The 27,817-nt window shown below is 42.2% G+C and overlaps 1 protein-coding gene across 1 annotated transcript in view; it reads right to left on the bottom strand.

Moving 5' to 3' along the window:
• LOC121288957 overlaps window positions 1–22,279 on the bottom strand; it is an 80,905-nt gene extending 58,626 nt beyond the window's left edge. The window contains exons 1-3 of the mRNA XM_041207822.1: window positions 22,045–22,279; window positions 13,962–14,139; window positions 1,150–1,286 (exon numbers count right to left, since the gene is read on the bottom strand). Coding sequence (XP_041063756.1) covers window positions 1,150–1,286; window positions 13,962–14,139; window positions 22,045–22,147 — 418 coding nt within the window. The 5' untranslated portion in view covers window positions 22,148–22,279. The remainder of the gene's footprint in view (window positions 1–1,149; window positions 1,287–13,961; window positions 14,140–22,044) is intronic.
• Window positions 22,280–27,817: the final 5,538 nt, after the last annotated feature.

The raw sequence follows: 27,817 nt of genomic DNA, 5'->3' as shown, positions 1-27,817 counted from the left end.
TGTTTCCTGCTGTTTTCCCTCTTTCTCCAGTTCCAAAGGTAGACTATTAAACCATCCATAACTGCAACCAACTATTTCTGAGATAGCCAGCAGTGCAACTCCAACAAAATCTCTCTCTTTTTACACAAAATGAACTTTCCAGAGCAATAAACTCAAAAAACTGTAGTTAAACAGCAGCCTGAACAAGAAACCAGTACCTGCCTGGTTTTTCCAGGTAATTCTGTTTTTGTCCTGCCTGGTACTTACTGCATGATTTTTTTTAAATATTGCAGGCGATGGGCCTTCTTTATTGTTAACTATGTTAATATTAACTGTTATTCGTTAATTGTTAACTGTTTGTGTTGTGTGAGTTCAACAGATGGTGAATGAAGCACGAGGGCATTCAAAAATGGATAAACGATATTGCAAAAAACACAGAACATAATTCTTTCATTTGAATATTCCTGAAGTGCACTACTGATGACAGTGGAACTGCCTTCATCATTGTGACAGGTACTTCCTGCGCACCAAATTGTGACCTTAGTAGGTGACTTGGTGCTTGAAAAATAGGTGCCATGCGACCAAATTTCTAGGCCCTAACTGTAATACTCTAACTACCCAGCACATAACTACAAAAGCATCTTCCAAACTATTCTCCTGCTATTTCCATTCATGTTTCAACAGTCTAATATTTATCAATATTTTCAACTTTCTGTTGTATGAGTCCTGTGATGGATTCTTATATTTGTGATGTGCGTGGTTGACTAAGTATTGAAAGGGAAAAAAATCATCCATTCTTTGGTCCTTCACCATTGTGCTGTTCTCTAAATAGCAATAATGTTCTCTTAGATTGATTGTTGTTTCTGTATGACATTGTGGTGCCCAGTTATGGCATCAGTACAGCAGGTATACCTGCTTCATGCCTGTAAATGTGATGTCACAATGAAAGGGATGCAAGGGTAAGAAACTCAGTAGAAACAGATTCCATCCTAAATTTCTCATCTGCTCAGATCAGACTAATTCTACAGCAAAATTGGCATGGAACTTCTAGATTCATGCTTTTATGGCAGGCATAAATTATGGTCTTGAAATAGTTATATGCATATATGCATGCCTTTTTATGTTGTTAACATGATACCTTGAATGGTTGCAAAACTAACAGTGTCCTACCTTCAGGATCATATCCTCGATACGTAAGTGGTTCAATATTAACTGTTTTTATAAATTTCCTAGTGCCATCGAGGTTTTGTAGAATGACTTCAACATAATTATAAGGAGCTCCTGGTGTATTGCACCACAGTTTATCTCTATAAATTAGGAAAAACAGTGCTAATTATAGTTACTTCCTTTTCTCTGGGGTGCATGATTGGTGCTGCTCATCTTCTGAGCACTTGCCATTTCTTAATCTCTAAACAGCATAATGTAATTAGAACAGTCAAAACACGTAACTATATAGCCAAAGTCCCATACAGCTATCTATTTTGTAAAATGTGTTAAATTCTGCACCAGAATTTCAAGCACATGGAAATGTGTTCTGTTTTGATTACCAGTTGTGTAATTTCATCGAGCACATGGCATATAAACAGACCATTTGGCCCATCTATTATGTGCTGGTGTTTATACTCCATAAGTTTCCTCTCATTCCATTTACCTCATCTCAGCCTTTCAGCATCGCTTATTATTCCTTTTGTATCACATACTCATATAATTTCTCTTTGAAAACATCTCATCTGTTTGTCTCAGCCACATTCTATACTGCAAGAAATGCCAGCATGGACTGAATGGCATGTTTCTATGCTCTATATTCTATGTAATACCATGTAATGATGAAGGGTGTCTTGAACTTGACAGCTCTTGACAGCTTCCATGGCAGCATGGTTGTTATTTTGGCTTTGGTGATCACTGTTCCTAGGGTGTCTCAGCACTTTGGGATCTGCTTCAGAACAGGGTGTAAAAGTATACTGAGGAGTCACCCCAGGAGAGAGGCCCTGGCTCCATGGGAGAGGCACCTGCTGTTGTCTCTCAGGCTGACAGCTTGATAACTCCCCCATAAACACTGCCTGTGCCCTTGTGGTGCGACTCAGCAGACTGTGCAAAGATGCTACAATCTGCAGCCTCAGCTGCTTGAGATCATCCAAGGTCATCTGCTGTGCCCTCGCTGGAAGCTCAGCAGACACCTCTCTCCCAAGTTCTAGCCACCAGGGAAGCAATTCATAGCAGCATTAGGATAACAAAACAAGCATATAACTATTGGCTTGCACAAGAGTGATTAATATTTTTCATCAGTGCTGACATTTGTTTGATAAATGTGTTTTTTGATCTGCGTTTGGTTTTGATATTTGTTTCTGCAGTGAAAAAAAGACAAAAGGATGGAAAGTGAATGCTGGTTGTAGAAGAGTGGTATGAATGGTGCAACTGTTGGTAAGTGGGAAGGCTGATCAGAATAGCATGTACACGCCTGCATGATGTGCTGCCTATATTCATAAACCAGCTGCACTTTCAGGGAGTAGAATCCCATTGAATAAAAATGCCAGGGTGGTGATAGGGAGCAAGCAAGGTATTGTGTGTGGAATCACTTTCATCTTGCATCACAGAGAAGTCTGCCCTGCATGTGAAACGTTGTGCTTTCTCGTCTGGCTTTGTTCTGTCAATGGGAAATAAATGTTTAATTCATCCTGTAGAAATCCTCAATGACCTCCTTAATACATTAGTACATTGAAAGCTTTGAAATGTTGCAGTCTGAAATAGTTCCTTGGCATAAATGTTGAGGGCCATGATGACCTTAACCACAGGTAGTGCTCTCCGTACTCTTGTTTGAGGCTGGAGTAGTGGCTGCAGCAAGTGTCACAGTTGGTAAAGCAAAGGCAGTTCAAATATTTCTCCTCAGTAAAGCTGAGGTAGGAGAAGTGCCTTTTGAAGACTCTCTTTGGATATAGCCTCCTGTTCCGTGCTCTCCTTGTCCTGCTCCTCCCTTTTTCAGTAGATTTATTTGCTCTGTGATGTCTTTGATGCTTCTTTTCATTCTCTATTACCAAAGGCAGCCCTACCAGGCCATCTATGTCTGCTTCACTGATAGTCTGGCTGCAAAGAGATCAACAGTACAATAGCAGCAAACTCTCTGTGCAGACAATGAACTTTCGAGTGTAGTCAGAAATATTAAATCAGAAAGTAACCTGCAAGTGCTGCAAAATGCCTTTACATAGCACTAATGAGGAGGTATTCCTGCCAGTTAGCACCAAAATGGAATACAAATTGTGCATAAAACAAGAAAGGACTTACATTTATATAGCTCTTTTCACAACCGCTACATGTCTCAAACCACTTTGCAGCCAATGAAGTGCTTTTTGAAGTGTAATCAGTGCTGTAGCATAGGAAATGCAACATTATTTGTGTGCAAGAAGTTTGCACAAACAGCACTGTGATAGGGACTAGATAATCTGTATTTGTGACATTGTTTGAGGGATAAATATTGGCCAGGATACTATACATAACTCTCCTGCTCCTCTTCAAAATAGCACCATTGAATCTTTTGCATCCAGCTGAGCAGGCAGATAGGGCCTCAGTTTAACGTCTCACCACCATCACTACAGCATAACCTCAGTACACCTAATTTAGATATATGACCTTCCATTTAGAATGCTGCCAGCCAGCATGCACTCCACCAGCCAGTGGAACATCCTCTACCAATGTGCATGTGCTTCCTGCCTGTTGTATGGGGGAACCTAGGCTGATTAGTGCCCTAAAAATGGGAAATCCATGGCTAGATTTCTAAGCTTTGGTTTCTGCAATAGTTTGACTACAGCACATGGTAACTGGAGGTGGTTTTCACTTTTTGTATTCTTGTTAAATAAGATGGCCTGTAACACAAAAAAAAAATAGCCCAAAGAGCAAGGATCAACAACTCTGGGGAAGTGAGTTTGTAAAAGGAGTCAGATTTGGGGAAGTCAGAGAAGAGAAGCCGACTGCAAGTTTGTCGGGATATTACATGCCTCTTTTCCATCTCATTCCATTTCACCTTGCGTTACTTGTCAGCAAGTTAGCTGATCAGAGCCCCTTGATCCTGAAAGTAATATGAACTCAGCTCTTTAGCAGCCCATTTTTACCTTTTTTCCCCTTGGTCCTTTAGGTGTTGCTCACAAACTCTCAGAAATAGAAAGACAAGACAAAAGCAAGCATCCAATCCTGTATACATTTCATAGCAGTTATCATCAGTCCTCCTTCCTCATTGAAGCATTAGCCCACTGGCATACAACCTGGAGGAATTAGACAATGAGATTGGGGGGTGGGTGGGTGGGGGGGGGGGGGGGGGGGGGGGTGGTATGGGCATGGTGTGGAGGGGGTGCAGTGGGTGTGCACAGAGTAGACAGTAGAACTAGAATCACATGAGGAGGTGGATGCTGATGATCTTAAAATCAGGAGATGTGAGCTGTTGGTCAAAGATCCTAGGTAACTTGATATCATGCATCCAGCTCTTCGAGGAAACGAGGAAACATCAAATATATGCAAAAATACTATAGCAAGTCTCCAAGCATGTGCAGTAAATGGTTGGGAAAATAGAGGCGTTCATTACCCAAATTTGCAGTTCCCTGATTTATTAATGCAGTCCATCCTGGAGCAATGTTTCTTTCTAACTGTTTGCTGTGCTTGGCTGGCTTTTTGCACTACACAATCCCCTTAAGATTAGCAAGTACTCGTGCGTGTGCATATCTTAAAGGGAACATCGTTTGTGCGTGGTTGGCCCATTCCTGATTGTGCGTGGCTGCACACCCATACAGCTTAGGGAAAATACCATACTGGAGCATGTAATGGTTTGAGACTGAACGACATGCAAAACAATCTTAGCTTCTATCATGGATGCGCAGACTACCTTGGCTGCCAGGTTGGTGAAGCATGTTGGAAGAAACAATGACTATACACAGTATTGACTTTCATTAAAATGATAATTATATTAAATTTGTATATACAGACATTATTTTTGGCAAGATTTAAAAATAGCTTTGATATGATGGTGTGAATGAGAGTTCAAGGGAGCCAGGTAAGTTCACATACACATGGAAGTGTTTGTAAATAATGGTAACTTTATATTGGGAAGGGAGCAAATGTTTATGCAGTAGTCAGATGTAATAGTCAAAGGAAGGGCTGCTGTATCAGACAGGCAGAGATAATTCCTGTAGTTACCAGCAAATGTCGTTGCAGCCTCTTTGGCCAGTTGCAGTTCCTCTTGCTGATAGGAAGAGGAGTAAGGAGTAATTTAGCTCCTTGAGCTGGTTCTGCCATTCAATACAATCATGGCTTATTTGTGACCAAATTCCATGTACCCGCCTTTGTCCCAAAACCCTCACCGCCTTTTGTTCACAAACATCTATCAATCTCAGGTTTAAAATTAAAAATTGACCCCGCATCAAAACTTCAACCACCCCATCCCTGTAGAAGTGTTTCCAAACTTCAGTCCTGAAAGGCCTGGCTCTAATTCTTATGTCTCCTGCTAGGCCTCCACAAAGATGCCTCTTTTTAAGGCAAAAGTGTGCCGCCTGCAGGCACTCGAGCCGAGGCTTCAAAATTCCAGTTACATGCTGCATTGTGACTCTGCTGAAGACATTTGCAGCACCGAAGGCCAATCGGTTCATCATGCCTCTGCTAGCATTTTTTTAGACCAACTTTTAGATTTCCAGCATCCGCAGTTTTTTGTTTTTATCATAATTAATCCCACTGCCCTGATTTCTCCCCATTGCATTGTGCACAGCTTGTGTCTTGAGAAAGTGCAGAGGCATCTTGAACTGTGGCTGTAAATGGTACTTGATCTCTCAGAAGTCGGGCATGGACCAATTTTTGTAGGCGAAAGATTGCTGGCATGGTGGAATGCTTTAAGATGAATCATGGCAATTTCCTAGACTGCAAACATCCATCTGAGAAATATGGGCCAGGATTTTACATTCAGCTTGCGGAGGCGGGCCCAACATGACGGAGTGTAAAATGACACGCGATGATGTCAGGCGTGCGTCATTGCACAGTCTCGCGATATTTCGTTCGGCGGGTGCACAGCCGACTCTGGAGTCAGCTGTGCACCCGCCGATAATTGAAAGGCCTATTAAGGCCATTAACAAAGTAATTAATTTCAAGTCTACGCAGCCCGTCCAACCCTATGGTTGGCGGGCAGGCGAAAAGTCCAAATGGCCTTTACGGTTTTTAGGAAGCCTCATCCACGAGCGGGATGAGATTTCCTAAAGCTTTTACGGATTAAATAATAAGTTTTTCTGAAAAATAAAAACATGTCCCATCGAGGGAACATATTTCATTAAATTTTTATTGCATTTATTTTTTTTTCAAAAGCGCTTCAATTTCCCTGAGGCTTTGCAACCACCCCCGCCCATCGAGCCTGTCCGATGCGGGAAAAATTCAGGCCATGGTAGTGCTGTTTGCAAAGTAGTTGGTCATTGAGAAAGTGAAATCCTTTCCTGTAGGCATAGGTAATGTCATTGATGCAGGGCACATATGGCCATGTTGTAATCAACAAATCCTTGTGCCTTGACAATCCTGCCATTCTGTGAAGTTACAGTTCCCTGGTATGTTACTGTTAGTTGTTCATGAGAATGTTAATTTACAGCCTTGGCCGGCAAATAATGCATCCGCTACTTGTTTGTTGTATTTGTGCATAGCTGATTGGGTGTTAAGTTTTTGCGATTTTTTTTGACCATTTTTCCCATAGAGATAAATTGGAAATAAGAGTTACTTTTAAATTGCTGGGACTTATGCTATAGTATAGTGAGTTATACGATTTTTATGACAATGGATTGGACTAGTGAGTGGTGCATATCACATAGAAAATAATTCTAATCTGGGTTCATTTTTCAAAAATTCAGTTCTTGCTGAATACTGCAGCACCGGTATGGGACACAAGCAGGTTAAGGAAGAGGCAATGATTGGCTCGTTCTGTGGATTCTCAGCTAACCTCACTGCGTGTGTCAATCTTTTTCTTATCCTTCGCACGAATGACTACTAGAGGAGCAGGTGGCACACAGTCAAACGAGACAGCTGGATACAAAGGTACAGGTGATGATGCCATAAATTCACAGGCCCATAACTTTAAGTCTTCTTCAAGAGAAGTGACATCGGATGCAGACAACATGATACTCAAAGCAGTAGCAGGATCGAAATGTCACTCATGCCCCGGAGGGCGATGGCAATGGAACTGAATGCCAAATCTATTACCTCCAGAGCTATAGACCAGTGCCATGAGAAAGTCAATGATCTCACTAAGGCAAGCGAGGTAATACACTAAACACTTCCTTTGGCTCCTTGTCCACCCTAAGCACCAACACTACCATGTAGTTAAAAAAAAGCTTTGCATAAACTGAGTGAAATTGCTGAATCACACCTCATCATTAATAATAAAGCAAGGTTTATCACTGTGGAAACCTGCATAACTGAGCCACAGCAGGGGCAATGGATGAAGGCAATGGCAACTACTCTGATCTGTATTAAAAGACTATTGTTAGCAAGAAACCATGCTAAAGGCATGGTTTCAATCAAGTGGACTGTAAAAATCAACACACAATGGAAGCCATCTCCATGCTATATTGCTTCTTCCAGAACACTTTCAGCACTGTTAACCCAATCCTAAGAGAACTGTGGGTATTAAGACATCTACAACAAACTACAAAGCCTAAACTAACCCAACCTAAATAGATGTAAAACTCTGTTTTGAAGTGTTAGTGGACTATGATGATAGTAAGGAGGAAGATGATGAGGAAGATAGTGATGAATCACACAGTGCAGAAGAGGCCCTTTGGCCCATTGAGTTTGCACTGACACGTGAGAAACACATGACCAACCTACCTAATCCCATTTACCAACACTTGGCCCATAGCCTTCAATGTTATAATGTGCCAAGTGCTCATCCAGGTAGTTTTTAAAGGATGTGAGGCAACCCTCCTCCACCACCCTCCCAGGTAGCGCATTCCAGACTGTCACCACCCTCTGGGTAAAAAAGTTTTTCCTCACATCCCCCCTAAACCTCCTGCCTCTCACCTTGAACTTGTGTCCCCTCGTGACTGACCCTTCAACTAAGGGGAACAGCTGCTTCCTATCCACACTGTCCATGCCGCTCATAATCTTGTACACCTCGATCAGGTCACCCCTCAGTCTTCTCTGCTCCAACGAAAACAAACCAAGTCTCTCCAACCTCTCTTCATAACTTAAATGTTTCATTCCAGGCAACATCTTGGTGAATCTCCTCTGCACCCCCTCAAATGTAATCACATCCTTCCTATAATGTGGCGACCAGAATTGCACACAGTAATCCAGCTGTGGCCTCACCAAGTTTCTATACAATTCCAACATGACCAGCCTACTTTTGTAATCTATGCCTCGATTGATAAAGTGTCCCATATACCTTTTTCACCACCCCACTAACATGTCTCTCCGCCTTCAGAGATCTATGGACACACATGCCAAGGTCCCTTTGGTCCCCAGAACTTCCTAGCGTCATGCCATTCATTGAATACTTCCTTGCCAAATTATTCCTTCCAAAGTGTATCACCTCACACTTTTCAGGGTTAAGTTCCATCTGCCACTTATATGCCCATTTGACCATCCCATCTATATCTTCCTGTAGCCCAAGACACTCAACCTCACAGTTAACCACCCGGCCAATCTGTGTATCATCCGCAAATTTACTAATCCTACCCCCGACACAGTCATCTATGTTGTTTATATAAATGACAAATAATAGGGGACCCAGCACAGATCCCTGTGGTATGCCACTGGACACGGGCTTCCAGTCACTAAAGCAGCCTTCTGTCATCACCCTCTGTCTCCTGCAACTAAACCAATTTTGAATCCCCCTTATCAAATTACCCTGTATCCCATGTACATTTGCCTCATTTATAAGTCTCCCATGTAGGACTTTGTCAAAGTTTTTGCTGAAATCCACATAAACTACACCAACTGCACTATCCTCATCTACACACCTGGTCACCTCCTCAAAAAATTCAATCAAATTTGTTAGGCACGACCTCCCTCTGGCAAAGCCATTCTGACTATCCCAGGTCAAACCTTGCCTCTCCAAGTGGAGATAGATTCTCTCCTTCAGAATTTTTTCCAATAGTTTCCCTACCACTGACATGAGACTCACTGGTCTGTAACTCCCTGGCTTATCTCTACAACCCTTCTTAAATAACAGAACTACATTAGCTGTTCTCCAGTCCTCTGGCACTTCCCCTGTGGCCAGAGAAGATTTAAAAATTTGGGTCAGAGCCTGAGATCTCCTCCCTTGCCTCCCTTAGCAGATCATCCGGACCTGGAGATTTATCTACTTTTAAGCTGCCAACACCTCCAATACCTTGTCACTCCCTATGTCAATTTGCTCAAGAACCTCACAGTCTCTCTCCCCGAGTTCCATACCTTCATCCTCATTCTCTTAGGTGAAGACGGATGTGAAGTATTCACTCAACACTCTGCCAATGTCCTCTTGCTCCACCCATAGATTGCACCCCTTGGTCCCTAATGGGCCCTACTCTTTCCCTGGTTATCCTCTTCCCATTGATATACTTATAGAATATCTTGAGATTTTCCTTACTTTTACCAGCCAAAGCTTTTTCATATCTCCTCTTTGCTCTCCGACTTGTTTTCTTAACCTCCCCCCTGCACTTTCTGTACTCCACTAATGCCTCCGCTGATTTGCTCCCCTTGTACCTGCTAAAAGCCTCTCTTTTTCTTCTTATTATATCCTGAATATCTCTGGTCATCCATGGTTCTCTGGGCTTGTTACTCCTTCCTATCACCCTAGCGGGAACATGTTGAGCGTGTACCCTCCCCATTTCCCTTTTGAATGCCACCCCCCACTGCTCTTCTGTAGATTTCCCCACAAGTAGCTGTTCCCAGTCTACCTTGGCCAGGTCATGCCTTATTTTACTAAAATCCGCTCTCCCCCAATCCAAAACATTTTTTTGCAATGTGTCTATTTCTTTGTCCATAGCAAGATCAAATCACACTGAAGAGAAAGATCAACTCACACTCAAGCCCACTCCTGAGTTCCTGCACAGAGACTTGCCCTATATTTATTGATCACAATCCATTCACTTACCCCTTGTATCACTTGCTTCTTCAGTTCCATGCACTGGCTCAGAGTGGGGTAAGAGGATTAGATCGTATTAGTAAGGGTGAGATTATTCATAGAATTAGAAATTATGTGCAGCACCAAAACAGGCAATTCAACCAAAAGGTCGATGTCGGTGTTTGTGCCCCACACAAGACTCCTACCTGATATCATCTAACTGTATTAGGGTTACCCTCTATTCCTTTCACACTCATGTGTTTATCTACATTTGCCTTAAATGCATCTTTGCTATTCACCTCCAAGTGCTCCTGTAGTGGCATATTCCACATTCTAACCATTCTCTGAGTAAGGAAGCTTCTTCTGAATTACTTTTAGATTTTTTGGTGAATATCTTTTATCTACAACCCCTAATTTTGGTCTCCCCCACAAGTGGAAGTATCTTTTCTAAGTCACGTAGGAGCCAAAAGGGCTGTGTTGTCACATTTTGGAATTGGAAGAAAATTGAGGAAATGTCCCCTTACAGAAGGAGATGAAACTGTTGTTTTAAAGTAGATCCTATTACTCAGAAGACTTCAATGATGAGATGTGTTGCAATGCCCTTTGCAGAGATAACTGAGGAGACTTCTGAGTGCAGGTAATCACGGTGCTCTCTTCCATTAAGTATGGGCTCCAAAGAACAAGGGCACCCTCGGCAGCAATGTCTAGCTTTTTTTGAATGGCGAAGTTTGAAAAGATGTAGCAGGCTATTACTATGTACAACACATGGTCTGCAACATAGTGGGGAGGCTCTCCTGATCTATCTAGGCAGGAAATCAAATCTTTAAGATCCCAAAGGTCCTCTTGGTTATCAATCTTATAGGGGGCATGTACCTTGTTGTTTTTTTCTGCTGCTGTAGAGGTCATTCTTAATAAGATCATTATCCAAGGGCACTGGGGAAGCCAATATCACCTAGAAGCCATTTAATTTATATGGTTTTCATCCTTGACAGATCAGGGAGTGTTGATGGATGAATGCATTGTGACAGTTTCCAGGATACCATTAAGATAGAGTCTTTCGCAGAGAAGGAGGCCATTCAGCAAATATGCCTATGCCAGTTTTTTGAAAGAGCTATCTAATTAGTTCCACTGCTCTTTTCCCATAGCCCTGCAAATACTTCTCTTTCATGTATATATCCAATTCCCTTTTGAAAGTTACTATTAAATCTGTTTCCACAACCCTTTCCGGCAGTGAATGCCACATCAAAGCAACTTGCTGTATAAAAACCTTCAACTCCTTTTGCCAATGATCATAAATCTGTACCCTCAGGTTACTGACTCAGCTGCCAACAGACACAATTTCTCCTTATTTACTCTAGGTTGGACAGGCTAGGCTTGCATCTGCTGGAGTTTAGAAGAGTAAGAGACAACTTGATTGAAACATATAAGATCCTGAAGGGGCTTGACAGGATGGATGTGGAGATGATGTTTCCTCTTGTGGGAAAATCTAGAACTAGGGATCACTGTTTAAAAATAAGGGGTCACCCCTTTAAAACGGAGATGAGGTGAATTTTTTTCTCTCAGAGGGTCATGAGTCTTTGGAACACTGTTCCTGAAAAGGCAGTGAAAGCAGAGTTTTTGAGTATCTTTAAGGCAGAGGTGGTAGATTCTTGGTAAGCAAGGGGGTGATAGGTTATCAGGGGTAGGTGGGATACAGATTTGAGGTTACTACCAGATCAGCCATGATCTTATTAAATGACAGAGCAGGCTCAAGGGGCCGAATGGACTACTCTGGCTGCTTGTTCTTATGTTCGTATATTCAATCAAAACCCCTCAATTTCAAAAAACTCAATTAAATCTCCCCTCAACTTCCCTGTTCTAAGAACAATCACAGCTTCTCTAATCTCTCTAGATAACTGAAGTTTCTCACCCCTGGTATAATTCTAATAAATCTCCTTTGCATCTCTTGACATCCTTCCTAAAGTATGGTGCCCCGTACTCGACACAATGCTCTAGCTGAGACCTAATGAGTGATTTATAAAGGTTTAGCATAGCTTCCTTGGTTTTGTACTCTGTGCCTCTATTTATAAAGTCCAACATTCCACAAGCTTTTTAAAAAGATAAACAGGCCCATCAACTTGCCGTGTCGCCTTCAAAATGTTGTGTATGTGAACTGCTAGGTATCCTCTTTAAAATTGTATCATTTAATTTATATTGCCTCATCTCACTCTTCTTCAAAATGAATCATTCACACTCCTTGGCATTAAATTTTCATCTGCTACCACTCTCCCTCATTGTTTACTACATTTCCAAGTTTTGTGTTATCTGCAAAATTTTAAATTATGCCCTTTATACCCAAGTCCAGGTCACTGATGTATATCAAAAAGCAGTGGGCCTTATAATGGGTCTAAAGAAAACAAAACATTCTACTGAATTCACTAATCTTGTGAAAAAACGGATCTAAAAGTTTTATTTTAAAAAAAATCAATGAAGCACTCAAGTACTTACAACCAAACTTGGAGCAGCACCTCTTACTCTACAACTATTATTTTCCCACTTTCCACAAGAACACAAGAATTAGGCACAGAACAAACATTTGTATTCATAGCTTTTGTGGCTACAAGAGCCACAAAAGAGAAGGCTGAGAGAAGATTTGATAAATATTCAAAATCATGAGGAGTCTGGACAGAGTAGATAGGGAGAAACTGTTACACACTCATGAAAGGATTGAGAACAAGAGAACATAGATTTAAAGTAATTGGCAAAAGTGACATGAGAAAAACCTTTTTCACACCGTGAGTGGTTAAGGTCTGGAATGCACTGCCTGAGAATGTGGTGGAGGTAGATTGAATTGAAACATTCAAAAGGGAATTAGACAATTATCTGAAAAATAAAAATATGCAGACAGGGGATGACACTTGCTGAACTGCTCATTTGGAGAGCTGGTGCAGACACGATGGGCTGAATGGCCTCCTACACTGTAACAATTCCATGATTTTGTGATTCAATTCTGAATAGGCCATTTAGCCCCTCGAGCCTACTCCTCTATTTAATAGATCATGGTTGTTCTGATTGTGGCTTCAATTCCACCTTCCTGTCTGCCCTGCATAACCCTCGACCTCCTTGTCAATCAAAAATCTAACTAACTCAGGCTTGGACATATTCAATGACAAGCCTCCACCGCTCTGGGGAAGAGAATTTCACAGCCTGATGAACCTCTGAAAGAAAGAAAATTCTCCTCATCTTAGTCTCAAATGGGAGACTCCAAATGTTTTCAACTGTGTACCCTGGTTCAAGACTCCATCACAACAAGAAACATCCTCTCAGCATCCACCCTGTCAAATCCCCTCAGCAGCTTATATGTTTCAATAAGATCACCTCTCATACTTCTGAACTCCAGTGGGTATAGGCCCTTCCCTCATAAAAAAATTCCTTATCTCAGGAATCAGTCGAGTGAATCTTCTCTGAACTGCTTCGACTGCAGTTACACCCTTTCTTAATTAAGGAATCAAAAACTAAACTGTACATAGTACTCCAGATGTCCATTAAACATTAGATTTCCAATAATTCTTTTCTTCCACATACAAAGTACCCTTTCCCTTCTCCATCATTCTGCTTAAGTATTTGGTGATTCACAAAGGTCACCAAGCAGAACTTTATAAAGTTCACCCATCCTCATATCTTCTTTGCTTTTTCCAACTATATTTTTCCAATTATACACATTGGCTCTGGGTAATGGTAACAATTTAGTGTCAATTAATATGCATTCAAGGTTTCTTTAGTATTGATGTTCCTGCACTCAGTTAAAAGTTTCCAAATTAATTTTACTTTTACCTTTGAAATTGACAGTTAAATATGATTTTTATTCCATGACATTCATTACATCATCAGGGGTGAAAATGAAGTGTTCTCATAACTCACTGTAACGCTCAGTATCTGGGGAACTTACTTGCATTGCTCAATATCTGTTGCAAGTACCCTTTCCTTGTGTTCATGCTGCACAGCCTTCCAATTAATTTTGTAATTACTTTTCACTTTGCTTGCAAAGGTAATCGCAAGCACTACTCCTGTTGGTGTGTCAAACGACACAACTTTAAACATAGCCGCACCTTCATTTTCAAACAAATCTGGAAAAAAACACCATAGGAATACATTTTAATATCCCAACAGCAAATGTGTGAATTTTTATACTTATCCTTTCATTTTTAAGTAAAAAAAACATAAAGAACAAAATAATGGAATGCAAAAAGATCATTTAGCCCATTATGGCTACTCATTCCATAGATCAAGCAGTATTTAACACATCATAGATTACCTCACTCTTCAATTTTCTGAACGGAATTTCTTATTCACTGATCTCCAAAGAGTAAACTATATGCAAAACTATATATCAAGTTCATCCATTCTCTTATCTTATCTATTCAATAACTTCTTCACAGAAAATCTTTCCTGTCTCGGCAGCATTGGAACCATTGGGCCATGAAGTGTTTGATCTCAGCTTACTTATCCCAATAACTCCAACTTCAACTTCCTCAACTTCCAATTAAATTACCCATATAGCTGCTAGTTGTTGTCTAACTCTGATTCTATTCCAATCCAAATTGGCTTCTCTATCCACCAAAACCAATCTGGATCACTTATTGCATCTGCCTCTACAGGGCTGGTGCTGTAACTTAATACTGCATGAGAAAACTAAGGAATTCTGTTAGGAAATAGGGTAGTGCCAGTCTCTAAAATGCTCTCTGGAAATCTGAAATAAAAACAAAAAGAAAATAATCAACAGGTCAGGCAGCATCTGTGGAGGGAGAAGCAGAGTTAATGGGCATAATTTAATGCCCTCCTCTGAAGTGAGTTTGGAAGTTGGGGGGTTGGCTGGGGTGGCCATTAAATCAGTCCACAGGGTGAAGGCTGGGGATCTGTCACCTTCCCACCTCTGCCCCTTCCCGCCTCTACCCTAATTAAGTCCAGGAAGGGAACACTTGTTGATGTCTTCCCACCCTAATTCCAATTAAGGCCCTTAAATGGGCAATCTTAAGTGCCTCTTTTTCAACCAGTGGCAGGAATGGTAGTTGCCACTTAGCGAACCTGACTCCTGTGGGTTGGGGTAGGTGGGGGCTGCCCTTGTCAGTGTAAAGAGAATATCATTTTTCCTAATATTACTGTGGGATACTGTGAAGCAGGCTTATGCGGGCTGTGTGTTTGTGGTGTGTGTGCATGTGATTAATTTAATTAAACTGAAGACAGTCAGACTGCAAAGTTTAAATCATCAACGGGACTAGGTGTAAAAGCAGGCATTTTGAAATGGAGGTGGACGAGCTAAGATGAGATCCCAGTAGATGCAGTATGAATGGAATTTCTATTAGGAGATAAGTCAGGAGTGAATTGTTAGCTGTTGAATTTCAAAAAGGAGGTTTTACAACTGGCAAAAATCATAAATAAATAAGGCAAAGTTATTAAGTTTATTTTTTCTGAAAGTGGTGGCCAAAATGACAACATGAAAGAGTTTTATATTCTGGGAAAGGTAACTGCCAAAAAAAGTTTAAAACAATGGGTTTATCAAAGAGGAGGAAATATATTTAAGGCAAGATTGAAAGCTGTATAAGTGAGTAGCAATGTAAGATCTTGAAAGATGGGCTGTGTGAATACAGACCTGTGAAAAGCAGCCTCTAATCACCCCAGAGAAGTGCCTGTTTGTTCCAGAAAGCAATGTTTTGTTACAAGCCTTGGATTTCCACTGTCGAGTGAGAGGGAGAGGGAAGTTTGTGAAATACCTCCCTTATGGTAACAGTGGGCGTCTTGCGGTAATATTACCAGATGTTTCATAGATTGAGAATCTGTTTGGACTGATGCCTGAAAAGGATGTTTATTTGGGAGTCCAGCTAAGTAGAAATCTTTTGTGAAATGTTGTAAGACTAAATTTAACTGTGCAACTGCAATCTTGTGTGTTTAAGTTTTCTTTTCTTTTGTTAATAAATATTTTCATTTAATGTTTAAAATCTCTAAAAGTGGTAGTGGAATTTTTACTTTTGACTTCAGGGCACATACTTCTAATAATAAAAGACAAATTGCAAATCGTTGTGATAGCTTGGCCAAGTTTTCATTTGGGATTTGGTCAGCCCGCAATTACCCACCTGCCACATCATAACATCAGGCATTCTCCCTGATCAAGGGACCTGGCATCAGGAAGGCAGGGGAGGGGGTGCTGAGAGCCACCCCGTGGCCTTTCCCCTATCTTCCAACACCCTGCAGTTCACCTCTTCCCCCAGCCAGCAACCCCCTTCCTAAATACATAGTGGTGATGTTTTTCAGGGCAAAACCACACCCAAATGTCCCTATCACTCTGCTCAACTAATCATGTGGAGATCCCTAACATAAAGGTTGAAGAAACCTCATCACTCATTGTTGTGCTGCAGTTGCACGATCATTTTTTGTCCCAACAGAAGGAGGTACTGAAAAAACTCAATCCCTGGAGGACAGTAATGACATCAAACAGCTATTGTCCTCAATATTTCCTCCCAATATACTTTCACTGAAGGAATGCATCAGCACAAACTGCACTGTCGACACTTTCACCATTCACTGTAAAGGTTGTTAAAAAGTGTCTTGACTGACACTGGAAAGTGACATGATAGTTCTTTTGATATGATGCAGATTCAGGTTACTGCAGAGAAATAATATGAGCTTTTTGGATGATCTCAATGGAGGCAAAGCTTTAGCTGGCAAGGATACTGCATACTGTCCCACATTGCTACACCTACCATTTGCCACAACACCACTGTGAAATGAAATAGAAAAAATTATGAGCAACACCAACGTTCTTATTCACAAAGACTTGAAAAAACTCACCATGAGAGCACTTGAAATCATACTAGCCATTCTGCAAAACAGCAGGTTATATTCATGCAGCTCGTATCAGCCCATTTTCCAGATGGAGTAATGGGACACATACAGCACATAGAACCAACTCCTTATCACTGAACCAACAACAGAAGTTCCTGATTTCAATGGACAGCCAAATCTGCATAGAGCATAGTTGGTGCTGCCACCATTCCACAAGTGTAAGTTGAGAGACACCCTGAAGTGCAATTGAACTAATGGTCTCTGACCATGGAACACATCACATGAACCTACCCAGTAAGATCTGTTGAGGGATGCACCTCTTTTCTCCACTTGACATCTCAGGAGGCTATCAAATGGCTAAACTAGACATCCCATTATAAGCTTTTCTGTCGTACAAAAGTAGTAGTATCCAAATGGTGATAATTATTGTTCACTGTGTCTTCAGCCAACACAATATGACCACTCAAGATGGCCACTGATAGCCACCTGAGCATGCGCAATGGTCCACACATGTGCAGAAATCCAATGACATAACTGCTGGAGTCTGTAGCCTGGAACTCAGCATGGCAGAAGGGGGAAGAAGGAGAGGCAATATAGTCTAACACTCAGAGCAATCTACAATCTACCTATATTGCTGGGATTGTGGGACACAGTTTAGAAACACTCTCCAACATGCCTACAGTAAAATATCCCACAAGATAAAGATTTTATTTTCCGTCGGCAAATCCTTCCCTTCTAACACCATGTAAAAAGAGTTTCCAAAATCCATCACTATCAGTCCAGGATAGAAATTCACAATATTCTCTCCTCCTACGGCCAGGGGCAGTGACAACCACGAATGAGCCTTGTTGCACATTTTCTTCTATAAAGATGGCAGCCTCTAACCTTGGTCTGCCATCAGCATACAACTGCACATGCATGGTGTTGGCAGCAAACACAGCTCATTGGTGGCATATGGCACTTAATTAAATATTTGATCACATAGACCCTGCCTGATGACTGCAGCAGACTAAGCTGTTGATTGTGCAACCAGTTGTTTTCGCTTGTGGTCAACCTCTTCTTTTTCTGCTGTTGCAATCTTTTTCTCCTAATGAGATAATGAAAATTGACAGGAAAAGACCAGCTCTATTGAGCCTGCTCCATAAAGTTTAAACATATGATTCACAAAAGTCCCCTACCCACCAGTGGCCCTGGAAGAGGTAAAAAACAAAAACCCATGGCCATTTTAGGGGAAAAAAGTTTGGAAAATCCTTCTCCAATGCTAATAGGCAATCAGATCTGGACCAAGATTTTTATTAATTGCTATTCCAGCTACCTTTTTATGCCATGATCTCTGCCCCAACCAGGATCTGCTTTAACTGTCTTTTGAAGGCATGCAGTGAATAAGCATTCACTGCATGTATCTTGTTCCATATGTCTAATATTCTCTACTGTAATGATATGGCAAGTGGTAATTGCTGGGCTGATCAAATCCCAAAGGGAAATAAGGTCAAGTTATCACAATGATTTGCAATTTGTATTTATTACAAGAAGATATGTGTACTGAAGTCAGAAGTAGCAACTTCACTACCACTTATGGATATTTTAAACATTAAATGAAAACATTTATTAACAAAAGAAAATAAAATTTAAACACAAAAGATTACAATTACACAGTTAAATTTAGTCTTATAACACTTCTCAAAATATTTCTACTTAGCTAGACTCACAAATAAATGCCCTTTTCCAGACAACATTCCGTATTGATTCTATTAAAAATCCAGCAAGGCACCCACTGTTGCTAAAGAGGAGGTATTTCACAGGCTTCTTTCTCCATCTCACTCAACAATGGAAATCCAAAGCTTGTAACAAAACCTTGCTTTCTGGAACAACTAGACACTTCTCTGGGCTGGCTGGAGGCTGCTTACTTTCCCAATCTGTCCCGACACAACACACTCTTCAAGATCACATGGTCATGCCCCATGTAGCTTTCGATCTTACCTTAAATATTTTTTTTCTCTTTCATCTTTAAACTCATTATTCTTATCTTTGCAAGTAGCCTTTCCCAGAATATAAAAATCTTTCATGTTGTCTTTATGGCCATTACTTTCAGGAAAAAATAAACTTAATAACTTTGCTTTATTCATTTATGATCGTTGCCAGTTGTGAAACTTAATTTTATTTCTCTTTGAAATTTAACAGTTAAAAATGCAATTCCTATCCATCTTATATTTAGTTGTATCCCATTTTAGCTTGTTCATCTCCACTTCAAAAATGCCTGCTTTTGCACCTAACTCTTTGATGATTTATATCTTGCAGTCTGACTGTCTTCAGTTTAATTAACTTAGTCACACACACAAACACACAGCCCCTACAAGCCTGCTTCACAGTATCCCACTGTAATATTGGAAGAAATTATATTTTTCTTTACACTAGGAAAATAATCTCCTGGCATGTAACCTAGTTCTATTCTTGGGTAAGTTAGATGCATTACTCCTGGTCTTCCCTTCCCTAACTAATTTAAATTGTGTGTCAATATGAACAGTTTATTTCCTTAATTAGTTTAAATATCACTCCTTTAAAGTAAATAGACGCAGCTTTTTTTAAACCTATCTGGGTAACTAAGGAATTTCCAGTTGAGTACTGTGCCCCTTCATTGAATCTTTTCCAGTGCCTCCAAATCACTCACTCTGTAAGGTGACCAAAACTGGACACAGTTTTGGTCACCTCACAAGTGACCAAGTGAGACCTAACCAAAGTCTATATACTCAGACAAAACGGAGTGTTTTACTTATATTGAATCATCCTGGCAATGTAACCCAATACCTCAATACCTTATCTGATTCTGATATCTCCACACAGCGTTGATCATAAACCTTAAGAGAATTGATCACTATTACACTGAAATCTTCTATGCTTCCAACAGATTTTCTGTACCTTGGAGAGATGTTGGTCCTGCCAAGTGCACAACTGTTAGGCCCTCTGCAGGACAAAGTTGTTCAGGACACAGCAGAGCACAATAATCATTGGTTGGATTGCACTGTAGTGCTCCCCTGATTGCCTAAGTAATAGAATTACTGTTTGAGAATGCTAAGTGTATGTTCCATTATGACCCTGCTGGAAGAGTACACCACACTGTCCACTCCTCAGTTCTGGTTCTTGAGTAACAAAGTAATGCTATGAGCCATGCTACAAGGTTTTTCTTTGGCTCCGGCAACAACCAATTCAGGAGTCTACTAGGCTCTTGAAATAACACTGGCACTGTTCACCATGGCAGGATTAAGAGATCATAGGAACTGTCAGGGTAAGAAACATTTACATATATGATTCTGTCCTCATGGTTGAACATACATTAAACATAACTTCTATTCTGCATATTCTATTCACTGTATCGTGTATATGGCACATATGACCCCCAAGTGCAATCAATTATTACCCTGAATTTGTGGTAACTTTACCACATGATAATGGAGGGCTTGTTATTGCTATTGTGCCGAGCCCCCACAAGGAAAAGAAAACTTTCTTTGAGTTTAAATCGGTAGTCGGAAGCTTGAAACGCCAGTACCCAGCAGACCTTGGGGTTTCTGCACATGTGTTGGTCATAGAATGGCCGCACATGTGCAGTTTGTGCTTTTTCCATTTTCAGGTCTTCTGTGCATGCGCTGGCTGTAGAATGGTCACACATACTCAGTTTGTGGTTTTTCATGCCTGCAGGCCAGAAATTGGCCGTGCGCACTTGCACAGTTTGTTTCTTTAGCTCTGTAGGTTGAGAACTGCTCCTGCATGTATGCACTGAAGGGAAAAAGGAAAAAAAAGGCAAACTGTATGAAACAGGAGGTCAGATCACCTGAAGAGGAGTGCCATTCGAAAGAAGGTGTCCCAAAGAGGAGGACACGGGAAGCGGACAGGGATAAGAAGAAGAAGATCCTAAACCAGGGTGTGGGGCAAAAACAGGCCCCAGAAGACAGTTCCAGGTATAGGACAAGGACAGAGATCAGAAATAGATCCTGTTTGAACAAAGTTGAGAAAAAGAGACAAGGCAATAGGCTCTGAGTTAAAGAGAGAAAGCTGCGTGGAGCAGACTTGAAGCAAAATGGGCTTGAGAGAAGGCAAAAGATCTGAGGAGGTGGCCGAAGGTTGGTGGCTCCTTAGTGCAGGCCTTTGGGCGGCCGAATATCTGAAGCTGTGTTTGGATGTTGAAGCTTGAGTGTACGTGGAGATTCAGGGTAAAGGAACATCGGAAGGAGAGCTTGTAACCCTGAAGGTGGATCCTTGTTGAAAACGTCCGAGTTGAAGTGATGTTTGGGAGACAATTCCAAGCAAGTTCTTAGAGCATGGAGATTCGAAGCCCTTGTGGGAAAGACAGAGGCCAGGATTTTCCATTTGTTGGCTGGGCTCAGCGGGAGTGGATGGGGGCAGTTGTGGAGCCGACCGCGATCAGCTCCACACTGCGATTTCACGTGGATGGGCCAATTAAGGCCCACCCTGTGTGGATCACAAGCAACAGCGCTGAGCGCTACCTGTGCGGATGGGGGGAGGAGGGAGAGCTGGCCTAGCATGGAGCTGCTTTGGGGAGATTGAAGCGCTTTTTGAAAAAATTAATAAAGAGCAGAAAAATTCAATGAAACGTTTTTAATTTCAAATGAAACTTTTTATTTAATTTGTAACAGCTTCAGGACACCTCAACCCACTCGTGGATGAGATTTCCTGAAAAACATAAAGGCTGCTTGGCCTTTTTGCCTGCCCACCAAACGTAAGGTTGGACGGGCAGTGTAAAATTCAGGTTAATTACCTAGTTAATGGCCTTAATAGGCCTTTCAATTATCGGCAGGCATGCAGCCGACTCTAGTAATGACTAAAGCTGAAGCGAGTGCCTAAGAGGGGAAAAAGTCAGGACTAAGTGAACCTAAGTTTGCTTAGGGGAGGCCTAGCAAACAACACTAATACAAGCTGTATATCCTATCACATGCACCGGGGAAATTAAAGATATCCATATAAACTAATTATTCTTAATAATAAATTCTGATGTACATCTTCGTGCTCATAACATATACTTGACTGTTATGGAGAATGGTTGACCTAAGCAAAAGACCTAAAGATTATACAAAGGAGGTTTTTAATTAAAAATAACAACAAAAATGACAATTATTTTAATACAATGAAAAATAAATAAGATAATGAACAATAAATTCAAAATTGATGAACCATCTTACCGACGCCAGTGTCTGTATCAGGTTTCTTCATTAACGCCAGGTTCTGGACGGTCTCAAAAATGAAGACGTAAATAAACAATTTTTTTTTAAACTTTGACAGCATTTGTCCAACAGGAACAGAAAAGGGATTAAAATGCCATTTTATGAAAGAAGCGGCAGTTATTCCTCCCCACCAAGAAATTCAGGCGAACACTTCACCCCCATGGCGCATTCCCACGGCCCTGAAACTTTGACAAAGCCCCTCCCCTCCTCACACCTTTTGTGACATACAGGTTTAAGTCTCGCGACGTTTCTTGGTTGACACCTGGATGGTACACGGGGTTCCCAGATCTTCCGCAGGTGCAAACTCCACCTCGCAGTGTTTTACAAACAAGAACAAACCTGAAATTCCCTGCAACGGTGCACGCCGACCCGTCACATTCGCTTTGGCTTTAAAATGCAATTCACATCTCTCATAAAAATAATTGCACTCATTAAAAAGAATTTGCGATGGGGGTGTAATTCTGGGCCAGCCCGAGGTGCTGAGATTTAAAAGGAAGCGTCAAGTTGCAGCTAAAAGATAATCATAAATGCTGTAAAAGGTGTACCTTACATGGGCTGCAGCTGAAATCAAGTGGTATTAATTCGTCATTCTCTAATTTTCTACGCTCTTTTATCATGTCTTTGCCGCATTCTTTCTTTCTCTATTTTTATACTTCTCAAAAAGCCATGATATTTTCAGTTTCATTTTGGTCAGCTGGGTGTCTGACTTGTGGAAAGTTATACTTAAGCATATACAAACCCAAGTTTCAGAGGAATCCAACAGCTAGAATTCCAGTTTCTTGCATGCAAAATGCACGCCCTCAAATTGTAGTGAGATGATCCATTTTCCTAATTTGAGCAGCTATAGTTTAGGGACACCACGTGCTTGGGATGTAATTTAATCAGCCAAAACCATGCAGTTTACCTGAAAAAAGCAGTGGTAGGGTTCTTGTTATTTAGGACCATCCTCCAAAATAGGACAACTGCTGACAGGGTAATATGGAGCCTTGTACAGTATTTGTTTTGCAGGGTTCCCATGCAAAGATTCAGTCTGGAGACAGGATCAACAAGTTCACAAGTCGTACAGTCCTAATACCATCCCGGACTTTAGAGAAGATGGAGAATATCCATTGTGCAGCAATGGAGCACATTGAGTTTAAGGGCTCAGCCTGACCACACTGACCAATGATGTCAGTGGTGGCCAGTAACAAGGACTAGATCTGCTCAGGCTGCCAACTGGCTGAAGGCCCCGTCTAAAGCTGATTATAAAAATCTCAACCTTCAGTAACCATACATATAGGGAGGCAGTGGAGTAATGGTAATGTCACTGGACCAGTAATCCAGAGGCTCAGGTTTGGACTCAGACATGTGTTCAAATTCCACTGCAGCAGCAGGTGGAATTTAAATTCAATTAATAAATCTGAAACTATAAAAAACTAGTAAAGCAATAATCTGGCTCACTAATGCCACACCAGGTAAGGACAGCCGGAAATCTGCTGTCCTTACTTGGTCTGGCCGACATGTGACTCCAGAACCACAGCAATGTGGTTGACTCTTAAATGTTCTCTGAAATGCCCTAGCAAGCCACTCAGCTGTACAAACTGCTATAACGCCTAAAAGGAATGAAACGACCGGCATGCTCTGGAATCCTGCAGACCTGCATGGTATATGTAACAATTCCTAATATCAATGCATAAAATGTTGGAAATACTCAGTAGGCCAGGCAGCATCTGTGGAGAGGGAAACCGAGTTAATGTTTCAGGCTGATTGCCTTTCGTCAGAAATAATTTTCTGACCAACCCTCAATCATAAGGATGATGATGTTCACAAATGAATGCGCACATTAAATAACCTTCACAATTCCATAGGTAATGAAGCAGTCTCTGCCTGTATGCATCAAGACTAGGACAACATTCAGACTTGGGCCGACACATGGCAAGTAAAATTTGCATCACACAAGTGTTAGATAATGAACATTGCCAACAACAAAATCTAACAACCTCCCCTCAACATTCTATGGGATTACCTTTGCTGAATCCGCTACCATCAACATCCTGCAGGTCACCATTTTCCACATAAATATTTGCTTACAAGAGCATGTCAGAGGCTTGGTATTCTGCAGTGAGTATTCAATCTCCTGATTCCCCAAAGCATTTCCACCTTCCACAAGGCACAAGCCAAGAGTATGATGGAATACTCTTCACTTGCCTGTATGAGTGCAGCTTCAACAGCTCTCAAGAAGTTTAACACCATCTAAGACAAAGCAGCCTGCATGACTGGCATTCCATCCACCACCTTAAGCATTTACTCCCTTCACCACTGATGTATCTTGGCTGCAGTGTATGCCATCTACAATATATACTGTAACAACTCACTAAGACTTCTTCAAAAACCAGCAAACTCCAAAGCCGAGAAGAGCAAAGGTAACAAGTGCATGGGAATGCCACCGCCTGCAAGTTCTCCTCCAAGTCACACACCATCTTGACTTGGAAGTATATCACCATTCCCTCATTGCGACTGGGTCAAAGTCCAGGAACTCCCTACCTAATAGCACTGTGAATGTACCTACCTATACCTCACAGGTTGCAGCGATTTAAGAAGGCGGCTCACCACCACCATCTCAAGGGCAATTAGTGATAAACATTAAATGTTAGCCTCACCTGTGATGCCCACATCCCATGAGTGAATAAAAAACAGATGGTTGACTTGGTTTCAATTTCCCATCACCAAGCCTAAATAGATGCTGCTTACTTTTACCCTGCCTGCAAATATATTTCCAAATATTGTCTTTTTTGCTTTCTCTTATGGAGTCAGTGCCATTCCAGAATTCCGAGCGGAAATGCAAACCTATTTTAAAATGATAGACTGGGGGTTACAGCTACAATGCATACATGTGGGAGATCACAATCCTCAAATAGAAAGTGACAACTGTTTGATATTTCCACTGAATCCCATTTCTAAAATTTGCCCAGTGTTGATGCTTCTATGGAAGCTGCAAGTTAACAAAAGTCCTAGTGTACAGAGAAGTTGTTGTCACCCACATTCCTGTATTGCAGTGGGACCTGGACTGCATAGCACTCCTTGCTTTGGTTCCAGCAAGGTAGCATCTGGTATGATACGCTCTGCTTCTATTAAAACAATAGGAGTCTAGATGTGATAGTTTGGCGTATGCTTAATATGAATGAATTGAACACAAGCCCGAAGTAACATTAAGGATCTATTCTTTTCAGGTAAAAGAGCAAAAAGTAACATCTGCGCCACACAAGTGTCAAGCAATGACCATCTCCAGCAAGAAAGAATCCAACCATTGTCCCATGACATTCAATGGCATTACCATCTCTGAATCCCCCACTATCAACATCCTGGGGGTTACCATTGATCAGAAACTGAACTTGACTGGCCATATAAATGCTGTGGCTACAAGAGCAGGTCAGAAGCTGGGAATGCTGTGACAAGTAACTCAAACACTGACTCCCCAAAGTTTGTCCACCACCTACAAAGCACAAGCCCGGAGTCTGATGGAACACTCTCCACTTGCCTGGATGAGTGCAGCTCCAACAACACTCAAGAAGCCAAGAGGCACCTGCAGATAGTTAATTAGGTAACTAATTAGAACTGGTTCTCCAGCCAACAATGGCTGACTCATCTCACTGGAATCTGATCTAGTATAAATGCAGGAGGTTTAGTGCAAGCCCAATGGAAGTTGCATGAAGGTGGCATCTCGAGGCTGAATGCATATGTGACTGAGTGCTTAAATCCATTGGCGGAATTGTCCCAGATTTGCACTAAGTGTGGTAGCAGGTGAGTAAAATGATGTTTTTCTCGCTGGCCATGATGGCAGGTTTTCACGCCATATCATCCCAAGCTCACCACATTATTTATGCATCCCTGGGAAACATGCTGTTTCAATGGCAGATGGGCTCTCAGTCGTCTGCCCACCATCTCACCAGGTGCCATATTTAAAGTTAGCCGCGCACACCACATCTTAGTGATTCCAGCCCACAACTGCGGCAGAGAAGATGTCCACAAAAGGCATAAAGACTGCAGCCCCCAGGTTTAACGATGCGTCACTGGAATGCCCTGTGGAAGTCATGGAGGCCCGCCGGGACGTCCTCTACCCCTTGTCTGGCCATAGGGTGGGCAGTGGCATGACCAACCAGGCTTGGAAGGCAGTGGCAGTGATGGTCAGTATAAATGCCCTGGTAAAGAGGACACCCACCCAGTGCCACTACAGGATGAACAGTTTCATGTGTTCTGCCAGGATAACTCACTCTTTTCATCATTGTCAACTCACTCACTCACAAACCTATCACACATCCAAAGGAATCTCACACCACAAGGGACAACATCACTAACTCTCACACACACCCTCACATCTCCTTCGGGCTCATATACTCTTGAACTCACGTCCTCATTCCTGTCCATGGCACCGCTTACCAAACAAATAGCCCATGCAGTGCCACGTGTCCTGCTCACACTCTCTCCATTCGTTTTCATGCAAGAGAAGCCTGCTCACATTAGCAGGGAGAGGCCCCAGACCAGGAATGGAGTGGCCCACATTAGGCCTCTCACTCATTTTGAGGAGTGTGCCATCACGCTGACTGGTGAGGATGCGTATCCAGCCTGTGGCGATGGTGAGGTCGATGGCAAAAACCCACCTGAAGATCCTGCACCACATCATCTCCCTCTCAACGCAACTGTGAGTGCTCTCTCTCCTGCTTTTGATTCTGCTGCCATGCAGTACTTATCTTTGGTTCACAGGGCGCTCTGCCAAGGGACCAACACCGTCAGCCAGCCAGTCCCTCAGTTCCATCACGTCCTCATCTGCACCCAAGAGTACTCCTCCTCCAGTAAAATGGCGGACATAATCAGCCTGGAAGGCCCGTCACCGTAAAGGGAGCAGCCGACCCACGAGTGATTCTGGAGGGAATAGTGGGCCTTTCGGAGCCTCGTGCAAGCACTCTCCCATGCACGCGGATCCTTCACGTTTCACACGCACCTCAATGTCCTCAGCATTTTCAATGCTGCCTGCTAGGGTTCATTTTCAGTTGTCCATCTGAGCTGACCCGCATCTCCGCCCACATACTGATCACATTCCCATGCAGCACATGATATTACCCACCACGGCTCATGTTTCACTTTCACTTTGGACAGCCTGGTGCTAATTCGGTTTTATTTTCACTCCACCCTCCTTTCCCCAGTCACCCATTTCCTTTCTCCAATCACTGTTGACCCCTATGGCATCACATTCCACCTTCCCTCCGTTACCTACCAGCCCCAACCCTGTTCCTTCAGGGATGTCCCCTTCCTTCACATTCCCTTCCTTCCTGAAAACCCCACCCTCATCCACATTCACCTTCTTGACCTCCTCCTTCCCACCCCCAGCATCTGGTTCCCCACCAACCATCCTCGCCGTCCCTTCTATCGCTACCGTGGAACCCTTATCTTCCCACTCTACCACCTCACCCTGCCCTCGGTCATTCTCACCCTTCCTCCATACCATGCCCACCATCAGTTCGCTCCCTAGGAGGCAGACATCTACCTATTCGATCCCTCCCATGCACGTTCACCTGCACACTCCCCTGTCCACAACACTTACCCACTTTCGTGCCCCTTCCCCCCTTTGCATCCCTCCCCGCTCCGACCCCTATCCCCCCATTGGAACCCCTTCCCCCCACACCACAGTCCTCCGACTCCCTTGACTCCCCACCACTGCTTAGTCCCTCCTCCTTCCTGACTCCTTCCTCCACCT

This window comes from Carcharodon carcharias, chromosome 16 (assembly GCF_017639515.1).
Source record: "Carcharodon carcharias isolate sCarCar2 chromosome 16, sCarCar2.pri, whole genome shotgun sequence".
Classification (NCBI taxonomy): Eukaryota; Metazoa; Chordata; class Chondrichthyes; order Lamniformes; family Lamnidae; genus Carcharodon; species Carcharodon carcharias.
The sequence above is the reverse complement of the archived record's forward strand: the minus strand, read 5'-3'. Positions and strand labels throughout refer to the sequence as shown.